The sequence below is a fragment of the Pristiophorus japonicus genome, chromosome 11 (genome assembly GCF_044704955.1).
Source record: "Pristiophorus japonicus isolate sPriJap1 chromosome 11, sPriJap1.hap1, whole genome shotgun sequence".
Taxonomy (NCBI): Eukaryota; Metazoa; Chordata; class Chondrichthyes; family Pristiophoridae; genus Pristiophorus; species Pristiophorus japonicus.
Window position 1 is genome coordinate 72,743,736 of NC_091987.1, and position 18,006 is coordinate 72,761,741.

The following is an 18,006-nucleotide window of genomic DNA, read 5'->3' on the forward strand; positions in this document are numbered from 1 at the left end:
CGTTGCAAACAGGTCATCCACCTTAGGTAGCGGGTACTGGTCTTGTAACGAGACTCGGTTGAACGTTACCTTGTAGCCTCCACAGATTCTGACCGTGCTATCACTTTTCAATACCGGAACAATCGGACTGGCCCACTCGTTGAACTCGACTGGCGATATGATTCCCTCTCGTTGAAGTCTGTCCAGTTCGATCTCGACTTTCTCCCTCATCATATATGGAACCGCTTGAGCCTTGTGATGAACGGGCCTTGCATCGGGGACTAGATGGATCTGCATCTTGGCGCCTGTGAAGTTGCTGATGCCTGGTTCAAATAGCGACAGAAACTTGGGCGCACGAGGCGTCATCCACTGAAGATGGTGCTTTGATGTCATCCCAGTTCCATCGAATCTTTCCCAGCCAGCTTCTAGAGCCATTGCCTGGCATAATCCACAGTGATAAATCATGCACAGCTCCATCGTATGATACCTTAACTGCCGCACTGCCAATGACTGGTATGAGCTCTTTGGTGTAGGTGCGCAGCTTTGTCTGAATCGGGCTCAGTTTGGGCCTTTGTGCCTTGTTGTCCCACAGTTTCTCAAAAGTCTTCTGGCTCATAATTGACTGACTCACCCCCGTGTCCAACTCCATTGATACCGGAATACCGTTCAATTCGACTTTCAGCATGATAGGAGGGCTCTTGGTGGTGAAGGTGTGTACCCCATACACTACTTCCTCAGGTTGAATTGCCTCTCTTGTTTGTTCTGTGTGATCCTTGCCGGATCGATCATCCTCTGCCGACTCTGCCACGTGGTAAGTCGCAGCACTCTTGCACATTCACTGGCGGTGCCCCATTGTTTCGCAGCCTTTGCACATGTAATGCTTGAATCGACATTGATGAGCTCCATGATTACCCCTGCAGCGCCAACATGGTGCTAATGGATTTGCATTCATGCCCAATGGCGGACTCTGAGTCATCGTAGGCTTTGCAACTGCTGACGCGTAGGCCCTGCCATATGTCGTTCTGCCTGATAGCGACGTTATTTTATGCACAGTACTTCGATGCTGGGAAGATATCTCTGGTATTATCGCTCGTGGATATGAATGCCTAGGTTATCATGATGGCCTTGTTCAGGTCTAGGAATTCGGCGGACAACAGCTTGCGAAGAATGACCTCGTGGCCGATGCCAAGCACAAACAAGTCCTGCAGCATTTCCCCCAAAAATCCAGCAGATTCGCAAGTTCCCGCAAGGCGTCTCAGGTTGGCAACATAACTCGCCACGTCCTGGCCCTCGGAGCGGTGGTGCGTGTAGAAGCAATACCTGGCCATTAGGACGCTCTCCTTCGGCTTGAGGTGGTTCTGAACCAGCACACACAACTCTGTATATGTCTTCTCCACTGGTTTCTCCGGTACTAGTAGATTCTTGATGAGGCCGTATATTGTGGACCCACACACGGTGAGGAGAATCGCCCTGCGCTTGATCGTTTTATCGTCCCCATCCAACTCGTTGGCCACGAAGTATTGGTTGAGACGCTCAACGAAGGCTTCCCAATCATTACCCTCTACAAATCTCTACAAAATACCAACGGCAGCCATGACCATAATCTATTACTCATCGCCAATTGTTAAGTATGGAAGAACTCCACAAGACTGAGTACTGTGAGCTAAAACTGATGTGACCGTAGTCTCTTTAATACAACTCTTGAGTGCCTAAGCAGCATGGCAGACAACCTTAGATACTTCCGTGCATGAGGTGTACAGGTGATCCTTGGGCCTCCAACAGTTGTGCCCTCTAGTGGCAAGTCTTACACAGTTACAGTTACAAAGTGGAAAGGCACTTACCTCCTGGATCCAGCAGTCCGCACCTTCCTTTAGTTAGTGGTTTCCCTGAGGCCCTGGAAATCCGACTGGCCAGAGTTAAATTTGTAATGGTGGATCACCATGAGGCACACCCGCCTCATTATAATATTTAAATGGACAACCTGCCTTCTGGGAGGGGGTTGGCTGCCTGCCCCCCATCCTGTCTCCGTTAAAACCGGAAATGGGCATGTTGGGGTTGGGATTCAGTTTTATAACTCTTTAACCTTCCACCCGACCCCAACCCACTCATTTTTGGGGGTTAAAATTCCCCCCTGTCTCTCATTTCCAGGTTGACATTGACATTAGTTGTAAGGACCTAAATAGCTGAGACCATTCTACTCTCTTACTATAAATGGGAAATGGTGGGAGCATATAATTTTCTAAGTAAAAGTAGTTATTCATAGTCTGGTATCCACAAAGTAATCTGAATGTAATGTAGAGTTTTATATTAAAAGTATTTAAAGAATACACCTCACTTTAATAGAAACATTTTGTTATATTTCTGTTGACTAAGTTTTTTCCATCTCTACTTCAAACAGGTGTCCTGGGTATCACTTTTCTCCAGCCATCCACCGAAGACATTGGATCACGCTGGTTAATTAAGAAGGACTTAGCTAACATTATCCCCCCCAACCTTCAATCAAGAAAGTGGGACACATTTCCTCAAGTAGAGGTACCTCTAATCCTTTCAAGCAATTTATTAGTTGGAGCAGGAGGAAGAATTAGGTTGTCGTTTCTCATTCTTGTTCATTATTCCTGGTTATGGAGTTACTAGTACAGTACTTCAGGAATTTAAAAAAAATTCAAGTTCCAAAACTTGTATTGATTGATTTATTTCTGTAACATCCTGTGTACAGCACAAAATGTGTGATGTCATGATTCTCTTTTTTGTTTCCATGCCCTTGCTGACCTTTGTATTTATGAAACTAATGTGAATAACCAATGTGTTGACAATTATATAAATCAGCATGTAAAATCTGATCTCACAGATGGCTTAATGGATAAGTGCATTGTATGATGTGAAGCACAAGCTTTTATACTGGTTTTGTGCTGAGCTAGTGCAGCTAGTTCATTCCACATCTGTGCTGAGTTAGCTGGTCTCAGCGAGTAAAGGAGTTCTCATTCCTCATTATTATCTAAGGACCCTTGCTGCAAATGTATCTGTATCGCTGGATGGAACCAGACAAAATCAGGCTGAGCTGTGACAGCTCACATAGTCATATAACTGGCTGACATTCGCTGTCCTGGTTCATAAACGAGCATGGGCATTTTTAGTAAGATATTGTCGATCTATCGACATCTGTGGAATTATATCGCAGTAGAGTTAGTAGGGTCCATTTTTACTCCTGGGCGGGAAAATGGCCGCGCGAGCAGCCGGCCCAGCCAGGAACGGTACCAGGGAGGCTCATCCAATTTTAATAGCCAAGCTTCATTAGCATGTCTATGGCCAACTTCCTAATCAAAACAGCCTGCTGGTCAACAGGAAGTGGCTGCCTGGCTGTTAATATCAGGCAGCTCAGAGGTCACACCTGAGAGCCTAGGAGAACAGTCTTTGATGCAAGGCAAGTGCATCGGAGGGCGCAAGGAGGGGAATTGCAGTTGGAGGAGAGGAGAAAGCCTCAGGCAGGGGAGGCCCAAGGTTTCCTTGTGGGGCCCTGTGGTGTCCCTGCACCTTGCTACTGAATCACACGAGGCATTTACTGCAGACACGGTCACTGCGTGACCTTACTTTATTCCCAGGACCAAGAAGTGATGACCCTGCGTGGGACCTCCCTTTAAATACCTGAGTGCCCAGGTGAGGACTGTCTCCCACAAGTTCACCCCCTGTGGTCAAGGTGTACATTTCCAGGACATATATACAGTGTATATTGTGGTTGCATGAAGGTTACAGTTACATGAAGGTTACAGTTGTATGAAGATTGCATACATGACATCACCTTCCCCCTCACGTCTTTTTGTGTCAAAGGTTAAGTCTTTCAGGTGGTCGACGCTCTCTCGTGGAGCGCCGCAGTTGGGGCTCTGGTGGCTGAGCCTTGGCAAAATGCATCTCTGTCGCCTGAGGTGATTCCGGCCTGTCCGGGCTGGCCGCAAGGACTGTGCATGTTGGTGAATGTCCTTGTTGCTCGTCCATTGACAGTGGTGTGGGTAACATCTCATGCTCTTCCTCAGGTTCCTCAGTGTCTATGCTGAACCTTTTCTTTACTTGGTCCAAGTGTTTGTGGCATGTCTGCCCATTGTTGAGTCTGACCACTATGACCCTATTGCCCTCTTTGCCAATTACGGTGCCCTCAAGCCACTTGGGTCCCAAAGCATGGTTAAGAACAAATACCGGGTCATCAATTTCTATACACCTCCCCCTTGTGTTTCGATCATGGCACTTGGTTTGGGACTGGCGCTTGCCCTCAACAATGTCTGACAGGACTGGATGAACGAGGGACAGCCGCATTTTAAGCGTGCGTTTCATGAGTAGTTCCGCTGGCAGGACTCCCGTGAGCGAATGCGGGCGGGACCTGTAGGCCAGTAGGAGGCGCGATAGGCGGTACTGAAGGGAGGGTCCTTGGATACGGAGCATGCCCTGTTTTATGACTTGGACCGCACGTTCTGCACCTGGCCATTGGAAACCGGCTTCAACCGCGCTGTCCAGACGTGTTTGATGCCATTTCCCGACATAAACTCCTGGAATTCATGGCTGGTGAAGCACGAGCCATTGTCACTGGCCAGAATGTCCGGCAAGCCGTGGGTCGCAAAAACCGTACGCAGATTCTCCACTGCGATGGATGCCGTGCACGAGTTTAATATGATGTACTCAATCCATTTCGAGTATGCATCAACAACGATCAGGAACATTTTTCCCATGAACGGGCCTGCGTAGTCTACGTGAACGCGTGACCACGGCCTGGCGGACCAGGGCCACGGACTGACTGGGGCCTCCCTGGGGGCATTGCCTCCCTGGGCACACACCGTGCACCTGCGAACCCAGTGTTCCAGGTCTGAGTCAATTCCCAGCCACCATACATGTGACCGGACAATGGCCTTCATTAGCACGATGCCAGGGTGCTCGCTGTGGAGTTCCCTGATGAATGCTTCCCTTCCTTTCTGGGGCATGACTACCTGGCTGCCCCATAGCAGGCAGTCGGCTTGGATGGAGAGCTCATCCATCCGTCTGTGAAACGATCTGACCTCCTCGGGGCACGCCCCGTGTGCGGGCGCCCAATCCCCAGTCAGGACACATTTCTTTATCATGGACAGGAGGGGGTCTCTGTTGGTCCAGATTTTGATCTGGCGGGCTGTGATGGGAGAGCCTGCGGTGTCAAAAGCCTCAACGGCCATGACCATCTCAGCGCTTTGCTCCGCTGCCCCCTCAGTGGTGGCCAGTGGAAGCCTGCGAGGTGGTCAGTGCAATTCTCGGTGCCTGGCCGGTGCCGTATGGTATAGTCATACGCAGCCAGCGTGAGAGCCCATCGCTGTATGCAAGCTGACGCATTGGCATTGACAGCCTTGCTGTTGGACAACAGGGATGTTAATGGCTTGTGGTCCGTTACTAGCTCGAACCGTCTACCGAAAAGGTACTGGTGCATCTTTTTCACCCCGTAGACACAAGCAAGTTCTTCCTTTTCGACCATGCCGTATCCACACTCTGCCTGGGGGAGTGACCTGGCGGCATAAGCCACCGGTTGGAGTCGGCCGTCATCATTACTCTGCTGCAACACGCACCCAACCCCATAGGATGATGCATCACACGTTAAAACCAGTTTATTACAGGGGTCGTAAAAAGTCAACAGCTTGTTAGAACAAAGCAGGTTCCGCGCCCTATTGAAAGTCCGTTCTTGACCGTCTCCCCAAAACCATTCACAACCTTTACGCAAGAGCACATGTAACGGCTCCAACAATGTGCTTAAGTTCGGCAGAAAGTTCCCGAAATAGTTCAAAAGTCCCAGGAATGATCACAACTCCAATTTGTTGCCGGAACTGGGCGCCCAGCGGATCGCCTCCGTTTTAGCTTCGGTGGGCCAGATCCCGTCTGCGGCAACCCTCCTGCCCAAAAACTCGACCTGTGGGGCCAAAAACACACACTTGGGCTTTTTCAACCGCAAGCCTACCCGGTCCAGTCGGTGTAGCACCTCCCCCAGGTTTTGGAGGTGTTCCTCGGTGTCTCGACCCATTATTAGGATGTCGTCTTGGAATACGATCGTTCCAGAAATGGATTTAAGCAAGCTTTCCATGTTCCTCTGAAAAATAGCGGCCGCCGAACGAATGCCAAACGGACACCTGTTGTAGATAAATAGCCCCTTGTGCGTCGTGATGGTGGTCAGAAGCTTGGATTCTTCAGCCAGTTCCTGAGTCATGTAGGCCGAAGTGAGATCCAACTTGGTGAACAACTTGCCACCTGCCAGCATGGCAAAAAGGTCCTCTGCTCACAGAAGCGGGTATTGGTCCTGCAGTGTCACTCGGTTGATGGTGGCCTTGTAGTCGGCACAAATCCTGACCGAGGCATCTGCTTTGAGAACAGAAACGATGGGGCTTGCCCAGTCACTGAATTCAATGGCTGAAATTATGCCCTCTCTGAGCAGCCTGTCCAATTCACTTTCAATTTTCTCACGCATCACATACGGCACCGCTCTGGCTTTGTGGTGCACTGGTCTGGCGTCCGGGGTGATGCGTATCATTACTTTGGTGCTCTTGCAAGTACCGGCACCGGGTTCAAACAGTGCCCCGAATTTCTGTAGGACCTGTGAGCATGAGCTTCGCTCCACAGATAAAATGGCATGCACATCCCCCCATTTCCAGTTCATCTCGGCTAGCCAGCTCCTCCCCAAAAGCACGGGGCCGTTTCCCGGGACAATCCAGAGTGGCGGCCGATTCTCTGATCCATTATGTGTTACCACCAGGTTTGCACTGCCTAGCACTGGGATGATCTCTTTGGTGTACGTCCGTAGCTGCGTGTCAATGCGTTCCAGTTTTGGCCTGCTACCTCTGTGTGGCCATAGTCTCTCAAATTGTTGGGCGCTTATAAGGGACTGGCTGGCTCCTGTGTCCAGCTCCATGCGCACAAAAATGCCATTCAATAAAACTTTCATCATCATGGGTGGCATTTTGGTATGTGAGCTGTGGATGTCAGCCACATGAACCCGCTGAACTTCAGCATCCATGGCTTTGCCCCAAGCATCATTCTGCATTGCAGACCCCTCGTCTGGTTCCTCAGTCTCGTAGATTAGCCTCGCTACAGCCTTTCTGCACATTCTGGCCAAGTGTCCACTGGTGTTGCAATTCCTACAGATAAATTGCTGGAACCTGCAGCTTTTCGCAGTATGTCTGCCCCCACACCTCCAAAAGGACTGTTACCAAGCATTCCTCTCTGATTGTCCCTTTGGTTATTTCTAAGCGCTCTGATGGTGGCTGTCAATGGTCCCATCACAGGACGCTTTGTTCCTCGAGAAGGCGTGAATTGCCGATCCCCTTTCCATTGCCCTGTTGCGGCCCACTCTCGAGTCTGTTGCTGCCTGGCCGGTTTCAAAATGCCCTTGTCTGCCTGGGGGTCCTGAGCCACGTTCACAATGTTAACTCCCTGGTCCATCGCCATGTTGGAACCAGAGCTGCGCGCTTCTCCTCTTCCCCTGCCATGAAGGTCTGAGCTAACAACGCCGCCCTTTCTAAAGTCAAATCTTTGATCTCTATGAGCTTCCTGAAGATCCTGGCATGACTAATGCCCTCAATGAAAAAATCCCTTAACACCTCCCCCCTGCAGGTGTCTGTGAGCTTACAGAGACTGACCAAGCGCCGCAGGTCCGCAACGAAGTCCGAGCTGTTTTCTCCCTCCCGACGCTGGTGTGTGTAGAACGGGTGTCGGGCCATGTATACGGTACTCGCCGGTTTGAGATGCCTACTGATAAGCTGGCTGAGCTCTTTGAAGGACCTGTCCGCCGGCTTCTCGGTGCAAGCAGGTCTTTCATCAGCGCATACGTCTTTGGTCCACAGCTGGTCAGTAGATGCGCCCTCCGTTTGTCAGCCGCTGCCGTTCCCAGCCAGTCCTTCGTGACGAAACTCTGCTGGAGTCTCAACAAAGTCATCCCAGTCTTCACCCATACAGTAACGTTCCTCTGTGCTATCGGTGGCCATCCTCGTGGTTCGGTGATTCCCGTTTCTCGTCGCCAAATGTGATGTCCCTGCACCTTGCTACTGAATCACACGAGGCATGTACTGCAGACACGGTCACTACGTGACCATACTTTATTCCCAGGACCAAGAAGTGATGACCCTGCGTGGGACCTCCCTTTAAATACCTGAGTGCCCAGGTGAGGAGTGTCTCCCACAAGTTCACCCCCTGTGGTCAAGGTGTGCATTTCCAGGACATATATACAGTATACAGTGTGGTTGCATGAAGGTTACAGTTACATGAAGGTTACAGTTGTATGAAGGTTGCATACATGACAGGCCCAAAGGAGCAGTCCTGCTGCTCCTAACTCACATGGAAACTTTTTTTTTAAATTACACTTTCAACTATTCTTTACACTCTTCAGCCTTGGATCCAGATCCTGACAGCAATTTAAAATTGCAGTCGGCTATTCCCCCAATCCATTTTAATTGTCCCCACCGTCCATGCTTTCTGCCAGGCAGGGCCATTGTTTTCAGGAGGGGAGGAAAAAAGTTTGAGAGTAAAAGTATTCTGATCTGAATGCAGGAAGTAATGTATATCTGCTTAGTTACTGAGCTTTATGATTTTTTCCACATTTTTCATGTGGGGATTTTTTTTAACACATTTTAAAAGATGCAGTAATCTCAAATCTAAACTTGTTGTTTAACATGTTGATTGTTGATTGCTGTCATGTTGGGTGTAGATGTTACAGGTGCAGAAATCTTTACTTGACTGATATTTGTCTGATACCAAAAAAACTGATTTGTCTTTTGGTTTCTAATGTTTCCCCAGTGCAAGATACCAGGACCCCCTTTCGGCACTCAGCTCTCCAATCTGCATGCCCAGCAAGCAGACTCTTCATGTCCTACTGCCTTAAAGTGTCCCTCTGTTCTACAAGTCCATCAGCTCTTTCAATATGAGCCTATAAACACAGAAATGCAGCAGAAAATGCAGAGTTGTCTGAAGGTATTTCATTCAAACTTTTTGGAGGGAGTGGCAGAATCTATTGATATGCCCTTACTATACAGTACAAATGCACACGAGGCCCATACTTGAGAGAAGGTCACTCTGTGACCAGTAACCTTTATTCCAGCACTGAAGTGATGAAGGTGGGTGGAGCTTCCCCTTTTATACCTGAAAGTCCAGGTTAGGAGTGTCTCCCACAAGTTCACCACCTAGTGGTCAGTGTTCTTACGGTGTACAACTTCGGTCAGTTTATACATGGATTACAATGACAGTTGAATACATGACATTACCTCCCCCCAAAGTCTTATAGGGATCACAGGTTAAGTCTCTCTGGTGGTTTACACTCCCTTGTAGACCGCCTGAGTTGGGGCTCCGGTTGTTGGGCGCTGGCCTGAGTGTCTGCTGTTTGCGGTGCCTCAGGCCTGTCCGGACTGCCCACAGTGACTGGGCTCTCCTCCAGTTGGTTCCAATGTTCGGTCACCTGTGGTGGAGTGAACTCTACATCGTGTTCTTCCTCTGCTTTTTTTATGGGGTTGCTGAACCTCCTTTTTGTTTGATCCACGTGTTTGCGGCAGTTTTGTCCATTGGTAAGTTTAACTACCAGAATCCTATTCCCCTCTTTGGCAATCACAGTGCCTGCGAGCCATTTGGGCCCTGCAGCGAAGTTGAGGACAAAGACAGGGTAAGTGACATCAATACATTGCGCCCTCGCATTCCCAATCGGCCTGAATCGAGAGTTCATCCTTGCGCCTGTGAAATGGTTTAAATTCCTCAGGACATGCCCCGTACGTGGCTGCTCAGTCCCCATTCAGGACACATTTCTTGACTAAAGACAGTAGCGGGTCTCTATTAGTCCAGACTTTGACCTGACGGGCTGTCACGGATGAGCCTTCGCTTTCGAAAGCTTCAACAGCCATGACCATCTCAGCAGCATGCTCAGTTGCCCCCTCGGTGGTGGCTAGTGGGAGCCTGCTGAGTGCATCGGCGCAGTTTTCAGTGCCCGCTCTGTGCTGAATTGTATAGTCATAGGCGGCTAACATGAGTGCCCACCTCTGTATGCGGGCCGACGCATTTGCATTTATGGTCTTGTTGTCGGCCTAAGGGGTTTGTGATCTGTCTCCAGCTCAAATTTCCTGCCAAACAGGTACTGGTGCATTTTTTTACTGCATATACACATGCAAGCGCTTCCTTTTCTACCATCCCGTAGCCCCTTTCTGCCTGGGACAGACTTCTGGAGGCATAAGCTACCGGCTGTAACTGACCCTTGGCATTAACATGCTGCAACACACACCCAACCCCATAGGACGATGCATCGCACGTTAAAACAAGTTTCTTACATGGGTCATATAGCGTTAAAAGATTGTTGGAGCATAACAAATTGCTCTATCGAAAGCCCTTTCCTGGCTGGCCCCCCAGACCCATTCACGACCTTTGCGTAGCAGCAGGTGGAGCGGCTCTAACAGTGTGCTCAATTTGGGAAGAAAGTTACCAAAATAGTTCAGGAGCCCCAGGAACGAACGCAGCTCCGTCGTGTTACGGGGTCTGGGTGCTCTCTGGATCGCTTCCGTTTTGGACGCAGTAGGTCTGATCCCGTCTGCTGCTACCCTCATCCCCAGGAATTCTACCTCTGGAGCTAGGAAGACGCACTTCACCTTTTTCAGTCGCAGACCTACCCGGTCCAGTCTGCGTAGCACCTCCTCCAGGTTGTGGAGGTGTTCTTCAGTATCGTAACCCGTAATGAGGATGTCGTCCTGAAAAACCACCGTCCCTGGAATCGACTTGAGGAGGCTTTCCATATTTCGTTGGAAGATCGCGGCGGCCGAGCGAACATCTGTTGTACTCAAACAACCCCTTCTGTGTCGTGATGGTGGTCAGCTTCTCCGACTCACTCGCCAGCTCCTGGGTCATGTAAACTGAGGTCAGGTCCAATTTTGAAAAAAGTTTGCCACCGGATAGCGTCGCAAAGAGGTCCTCCGCTCTCGGTAGCGAGTACTGCTCTTGGAGTGACACAACGATTGATGGTGGCCTTGTACTCACCACATATCCTGACCGACCCATCCGCCTTGAGCACCGGCACAATCAGGCACGCCCAGTCACTGAATTCGACTGGCAAGATGATGCCTTCCCTCAGCGGTCCAATTTGCCTTCTATCTTTTCCCACATCACGTACGGCACCGCTCTGGCCTTGTGGTGTACTGGCCTGGCGTCTGGGTTTATGTGAATCACTACCTTGGTCCCCATGAAAGTGCCAATGCCGGGTTGAAATAGCGAGTCAAATTTGTCCAGGAACTGTGAGCATGATATTCGCTCCACAGAAGAAATTACATTGACATCGCCCCATTTCCAGTTCATAACAGCAAGCCAACTCCTCCCCAGCAGTGCGGGACCGTCCCCCGGGACAATCCAGAGTGGCAACCTGTTCTCCGAATCTTTGTGGGTCACGACTACCGTGGCGCTGCCTCGCACCGGAATGGTCTCCTTTGTATATGTTCGTAGCTGTGCATCAATCGGCAATAATTTTGGCCTCCTGGCCTTAGACACCCACAACCTTTCGAACTGTTTGATACTCATCAGGGACTGGCTGGCCCCCGTGTCTAGCTCCATTGATACTGGGAGGCCATTGAGGAGTACTTTCATCATTATCGGTGGCATCCTGGTGTATGAACTGTATATGTGCTCCACATGAACTCGCTGAACTTCAGCTTCCATCGATTTCCCCCAGTGTCCATTTGGCCTCGTAAGGCTTACAACGGACCCATCCTCCTCGTACGTCAACATGGTTGCAGGCTTCCTGCACATATGCGCCAAGTGACCGCTGACTTTGCAATTTCTGCAGATATATTGCTGATACCTGCAAGCTCTGGCTGTGTGCTTGCCTACACACCTCCAACATGAGCCGTTGTTGGAAACAAAAGGTCCATTACCTGTCGATCGTCTCTGACTGTCTCTAACTGTCCTTTACGCACCATTGACAGGTGTTGATGGCCCCATTACTGGCCGCATTGTCCCTTGCGATGGCATGAATCGCCGTTCAGCTAGCCATTGTCTCTGTTGAATTCCCTCTTTGGGTTCAACTACATGCCGGGGCATGTTCGATTGCCCTTGTCTGCTTGGAGAACTGTGTGCCGCGTTAACAATGTTCATTCCCTGTCCATTTGCTGTATTTAAACCAAGATTTTTGTCAAACATCATTCTGGCCTCTTCCTCCCCTGAGATGAATGTCTGGGCCATCAAAGCTGCCATTTCCAGGGTCAAGTCTTTGGTCTCAATCAGTTTCCTGAAAACCCCAGCATGCCCGATGCCCTCAATAAAAAAAGTCTCGCAGCATCTCCGCTCTGCATGCATCTGGGAACTTACATAGGCTCGCCAGTCGCCGGAGGTCTGCCACGAAGTCTAGAACGCTGTGCCCTTCTCGCCACCAGTGCATGTAAAACCGATGGGTCGCCATGTGCATGCTGCTCGCTGGTTTAAGGTGTTCCCCGATCAACTTACTGAGCTCTTCGAACGTCTTGTCCGCCGGCTTCTCTGGCGCGAGAAGATCCTTCATCAGAGAGTACGTCCTGGATCCACAAACCGTCAGGAGATGAGCCCTGCGTTTGCCGGCCGAATCCTGTCCCAGCCATTCCTTAGTGACGAAGCTTTGCTGTAGTCTCTCAATAAAATCGTCCCAATCATCACCAACACAGTACCTCTCTTCTGTGCTGCTAGTGACCATGCTCGCGTGGTTTAAATCCCAGTTTCTCGTCGCCAATGATCTGTCCTTACTATACATTACAAATGCACACGAGGCCCATACTTGAGAGAAGGTCAATCTGTGACCAGTAACCTTTATTCCAGCACTGAAGTGATGAAGGTGGGTGGAGCTTCCCCTTTTATACCTGAATGTCCAGGTTAGGAATGTCTTCCACAAGTTCACCACCTAGTGGTCAGTGTTCTCATGGTGTACAACTTCGGTCAGTTTATACATGGATTACAATGACAGTTGAATACATGACACTATATACAGAACAAAATAATACACAATAATCTGACCAGAATTTCTGCTCAAATGCTTTAATTTGATATGCCAACAGCAACAACTAGTATTTATATAGTGCCTGTAACATTGTAAAACGTCCCAAGGTGCTTCAGAGCTAAAAAGGACTGTGAGGGTCAAATATTCCTATTATCTTATGGCAGAAGCAAAAGATAGAACGAAGAAAAGTAAAAGTGGAGGGCAGAGATACCCAAGGCAAAAAGCAAAAAGGGCCACATTACAGCAAAATTCTAAAGGGGCAAAGGGTGTTTATAAGACAAGCCTGAAGGCTCTGTGCCTCAATGCGAGGAGTATTCGGAATAAGGTGGACGAATTAACTGCACAGATAGCAGTTAACGGATATGATGTAATTGGCATCACGGAGACATGGCTCCAGGGTAACCAAGGCTGGGAACTAAACATCCAGGGGTATTCAACATTTAGAAGGACAGACGGAAAGGAAAAGGAGGTGGGGTGGTGATGCTGGTTAAAGAGGAAATTAATGCAATAGTAAGGAAGGACATTAGCTTGGATGATATGGAATCGGTATGGGTGGAGCTACGGAATACCAAGGGGCAGAAAACGCTAGTGGGAGTTGTGTACAGACCACCAAACGGTGGCAGTGAGGTTGGGGACAGCATCAAACAATGGTGGCTGTAGACGTGCTGGATGAGATGATTATGCATTCAATCCATTTGGAGTAAGCGTCCAGAACTACTAAAAACATTTTTCCTAGAAAGAGGCCGGCAAAATCTACGTGGATCCTGGACCACGGTTTGGAGGGCCATGACCACAGACTCAGTGGAGCCTCACTTGGTGCATTGCTTGATTGCGAGCAAGTGTTTCACTGATGCACGCCTGACTCCATGTCCGAGTCAATGCCGGGCCACCAAACATGCGACCTGGCAATTGCCTTCATCATGACAATGCCTGGGTGGATGCTGTGTAGGTCACGTCAAAACGTTTCACTGCCTTTTTTTGGCAAAACCACGCGATTACCCCATAAGAGACATAGAAACATAGAAACATAGAAAATAGGTGCAGAGTAGGCCATTCGGCCCTTCTAGCCTGCACCGCCATTCAATGAGTTCATGGCTGAACATACAATCCGACTGGATGGACATTTCATCTTTGCATCGGTGAAAACAGCTTAATTTCATCTTGCATTTCACCGGGAACGGCCGACCAGTTCCCATTTAGGACGCAACTCTTTACTAATGATAGCACAGGATCCTGGCTGGTCCAGGTCCTGATCTGGCGAGCTGTGACTGTCTCAAAAGTATCCATGACCAGTAGCAAGTCTGCAGGCTGCACCATTTCCACCCCAGTGGTGGATAATGGTAGCCGACTGAGAGCATCGGCACAATTTTCAGTGCCTGGTCTGTGGCGGATAACATAGTCAGAAGCGGATAATGTTAGTGCCCATCTTTGGATGCGGGACGAAGCATTGGTGTTTATACCTTTGCTTTCTGAAAACAGTGAAATGAGCGGCTTGTAGTCAGTTTCATGCACAAACTGAAGTCCAAATAGGTATTGGTGCATTTTCTTAACCCCATATACACATGCTAACGCCTCTTTCTCAACCATACTATAGGTTCTCTCAGCCTTAAACAGACTTCTAGATGTGTATGCAACCAGAGGTTGCCCGATACATTGGCTTGCTGTAACACACAGCTGACCCTGTACGATAAGGCGTCACAAGCTAGCACTAAACATTTAGATGGGTCATAGTGTACAAGTAACTTATTTGAACATAACAGGTTCCTGGCCTTCTCAAAGGCTGTGTCTTGAGATTTGCCCCAAACCCAGTCATCACCCTTACAAAGCAACATGTGTAAAGGCTCTAACAACGTGCTCAACCCAGGTAGAAAGTTACCGAAATAGTTGAGGAGTCCCAGGAACGAACGCAGCTCCGTCACATTCTGTTGTCTGCGTGCATTCTTGATGGCCTCTGTCTTTGAGTCCATGGGCCTGATGCCATCTGCTACAATCTTTCTCCCCAAAAATTCAACTTCTGGTGCCAGAAAAGCACACTTGGAGCGTTTCAGCCTGAGTCTCACTTTGTCTAGGCAACTTAGAACCTCTTCCAGGTTGTGTAGATGTTCGATGGTGTCACGTCCAGTGATCAGGATGTTGTCTTGAAACACAAAGGTGCACGGAACAGATTTCAGCAAACTCTCCATGTTCCTCTGGAAAATGGCTGCAGCCGAGCAAATCCCGAAAGGGCACCTGTGGTATATAAACAGCCCTTTGTGTGTGTTGATGCACGTCAGTCTTTTTGAAGATTCAGCCAGCTCCTGTGTCATATAGGCAGAGGTTAGGTCGAACTTGGTGAACAACTTCGCCCCCACTAACGTTGCAAACAGGTCATCTGCCTTGGGCAGTGGGTGCTGGTCCTGTAGTGAGACTCGGTTAATCGTTACCTTGTAGTCTCCGCAGATTCTGACCGTGGCATTGCTTTTCAACACTGGAATAATTGGACCGGCCCATTCGTTGAACTCGACTGGCGATATGATTGCTTCGCATTGGAGTCTGTCCAGTTTGCTTTCGACTTTTTCCCTCATCGTGTATGGAACCGCCCGAGCCTTGTGATGGACAGGCCGTGCATAGGGGTTTAGATGGATCTGTACCTTGGTGCCTGTGAAGTTGCCTGGTTCGAATAGCGAGGGAAACTTGCTCAGCACTTGAGCACACGAGGCATCATCCACTGAAGATAGTGCTTTGATGTCATTCCAATTCCATCTAATCTTTTCTAGCCAGCTTCTGCCGAACAGCGTTGGGCACATTGCCTGGAACAATCCACAAAGATAGGTCATGCACAGCTCCATCATACGATACCTTCACTGCTGCACTTCCAATGACTAGTATGAGCTCTTTGTTGTAGGTACGCAGCTTTGCATTAATCGGGCTCAGTTTAGGGCTTTGTGCTTTATTGCCCCACAGTTTCTCGAAAGCCGTCTGGCTCATAATTGACTGACTCGCACCTGTGCCAACTTCATACTGGAACTCCATTTAATTTGACTTTCAGCATTATAGGAGGGCTCTTGGTGGTGAAGGTATGTACCCCATACATTTCTTCCCCGGATTGAGTTGCCTGTGCTGCGTGATCCGCGCCGGATCGATCATCCTCTGCCACGTGGTATGTCGCAGCACGTTTGCACATTCGCTGGAGGTGCCCCGTCGTTACCGCAGCCTTTGCACACATAGTGCTTGAATCAACATTGATGGGCACGATGATTACCCCCACAGAGCCAACTCGGTGCTAATGGATTCACATTCACCCCCGATGGTGGACTTTGAATCATCACAGGTCTTGCAGCCACAGACCCTGCCATATGCAGTTCGGCCTGCTAGCGACGTCATTTTATGCACAGTACTTGCGGGTGAGCTTCGATGTTGAGAAGATATCTGTTTGGTGTTATCGTCCGTGGCCCTGCATGCCTGGGCGATTGCGATGGCCCTGCTTAGGTCTAGAGTTTCGGCAGCCAGCAGCTTTCGAAGAATGACCTCGTGGCTGATGCCCAGCACGAAAAAGTCCCGCAACATTTGCCCCAATGCAGCTCCAAAATTGCAAGGTCCCGTGAGGCGTCCCAGGTCAGCGACATAATCCACCATGTCCTGGCCCCCGGAGCGATAGTGCTTGTAAAAACGATACCTGGCCATGATGATACTCTCCTTCGGCTTGAGGTGGTCCCGAGCTAGCGTAAACAACTCTGTATATTCCTTCTCCATTGGTTTTGACGGTGTGAGCAGATTCTTGATGAGGCCGTATATTTTAGGCCCACAGACGGTGAAGAGAACCACCCTGCGCTTGGCCGCGTTAGTGTTTCCTTCCAGCTATGGTTGTGTGAAGGTTTGTATTCTGTTCCTCGTCGCCAATTATTGTGTATAGAAGAACTCCACGAGGCTGAGTACTGTGAGCTAAACTTAGTGTGACGTTAGTCGTCTTTATTACAACTCCAGAGGGCCGAAACAACATGGCAGCCAACCTTTTATACTGGCCCTGCACGTGTCTGCAGGTGACCATTAGGACTCCAACAGTCGCACCCTCTGGTGGCAAGTATTACATGGTTACATACATAACAACCTTGGCTCTGCTTTATTAAGGCTCAAAGTGACCGATACAAAATGGCTGGCCTTTTATACTTGGGCTGCACATATGTGCATGCAGCCCAATGGCTTCCAACAGTGCCGCCATCTAGTGGCTAGTGATCCCAAAAGTACATACATGACAATACCCCCCTCTGAGATATTAACACAGTCTTTTACAAATTGACACGGTCCGGTGTTTTACACTCCCGGGTTGACCGTCTCAGTTCAACTCCAGCCTTGGGTGAGTGTTCAGAGTCTGTTGTGACTGGTGGCTGGGTGGCTGAGCTGGTGGGAGTGGCAATGGCCATGTCAGGGATTGAAAGTCCATTTTCATTGAACATGTCAGTGATTGAAAGTCCCAATTCATTGATGACCACTGAGTCCTCTGATGACTGGGGGTAGGTTGGTTGGTCGTCAATTGTCTCTTCCTCCGAGTGTTCTGGTTCGTCTGTGTGCCGCAGCTTTGTCTGATCCATATGTTTCCTGCATGTTTGCCCATTTTTGAGCTTGATAATAAATACTCTGTTGCCCTCCTTGGCCACGATAGTACCAGCGATCCATTTGGACCCTGACCATAATTCAGAACATATACAGGATCATTTACAGAAATATCGCGTGACACAGCTGCGCGATCGTGATACCCTTGCTGACTTTGTCTTTTATCGTCAACATGATTATTCAAGTCAGGGTGTACAAGAGATAGCTTGGTCTTAAGACCTCTCTTCATCATTAGTTCAGCAGCGAGACCCCGGTAAGCGTGTGTGGTCTTGTCTGTAACTAAGCAGTATGCATGACAGGCAGGTCTGTAGTGACCCTTGGGTTACTTGCTTCATACTCTGCTTTATGATTTGGACAGCACATTCTGCTTGCCCATTGGATGCAGGTTTGAATGGTGCTGACCTTACATGTTTGATACCATTGAATTTTATGAACTCTTGAAATTTCTGACTGGTGAAGCACGA

At 49.2% G+C, this 18,006-nt stretch overlaps 1 protein-coding gene across 6 annotated transcripts in view; it reads left to right on the forward strand.

Moving 5' to 3' along the window:
• Positions 1–18,006, forward strand: part of spag17 (sperm associated antigen 17) — a 564,758-nt gene that overhangs the window by 400,909 nt on the left and 145,843 nt on the right. For 5 of the 6 annotated variants that reach the window (XM_070893521.1, XM_070893524.1, XM_070893525.1 and 2 more), the window contains 2 exons: positions 2,378–2,511; positions 8,764–8,937. In XM_070893521.1, the coding sequence (XP_070749622.1) occupies positions 2,378–2,511; positions 8,764–8,937 (308 nt within the window). The remainder of the gene's footprint in view (positions 1–2,377; positions 2,512–8,763; positions 8,938–18,006) is intronic. The other variant, XM_070893526.1, reaches the window with a different exon arrangement.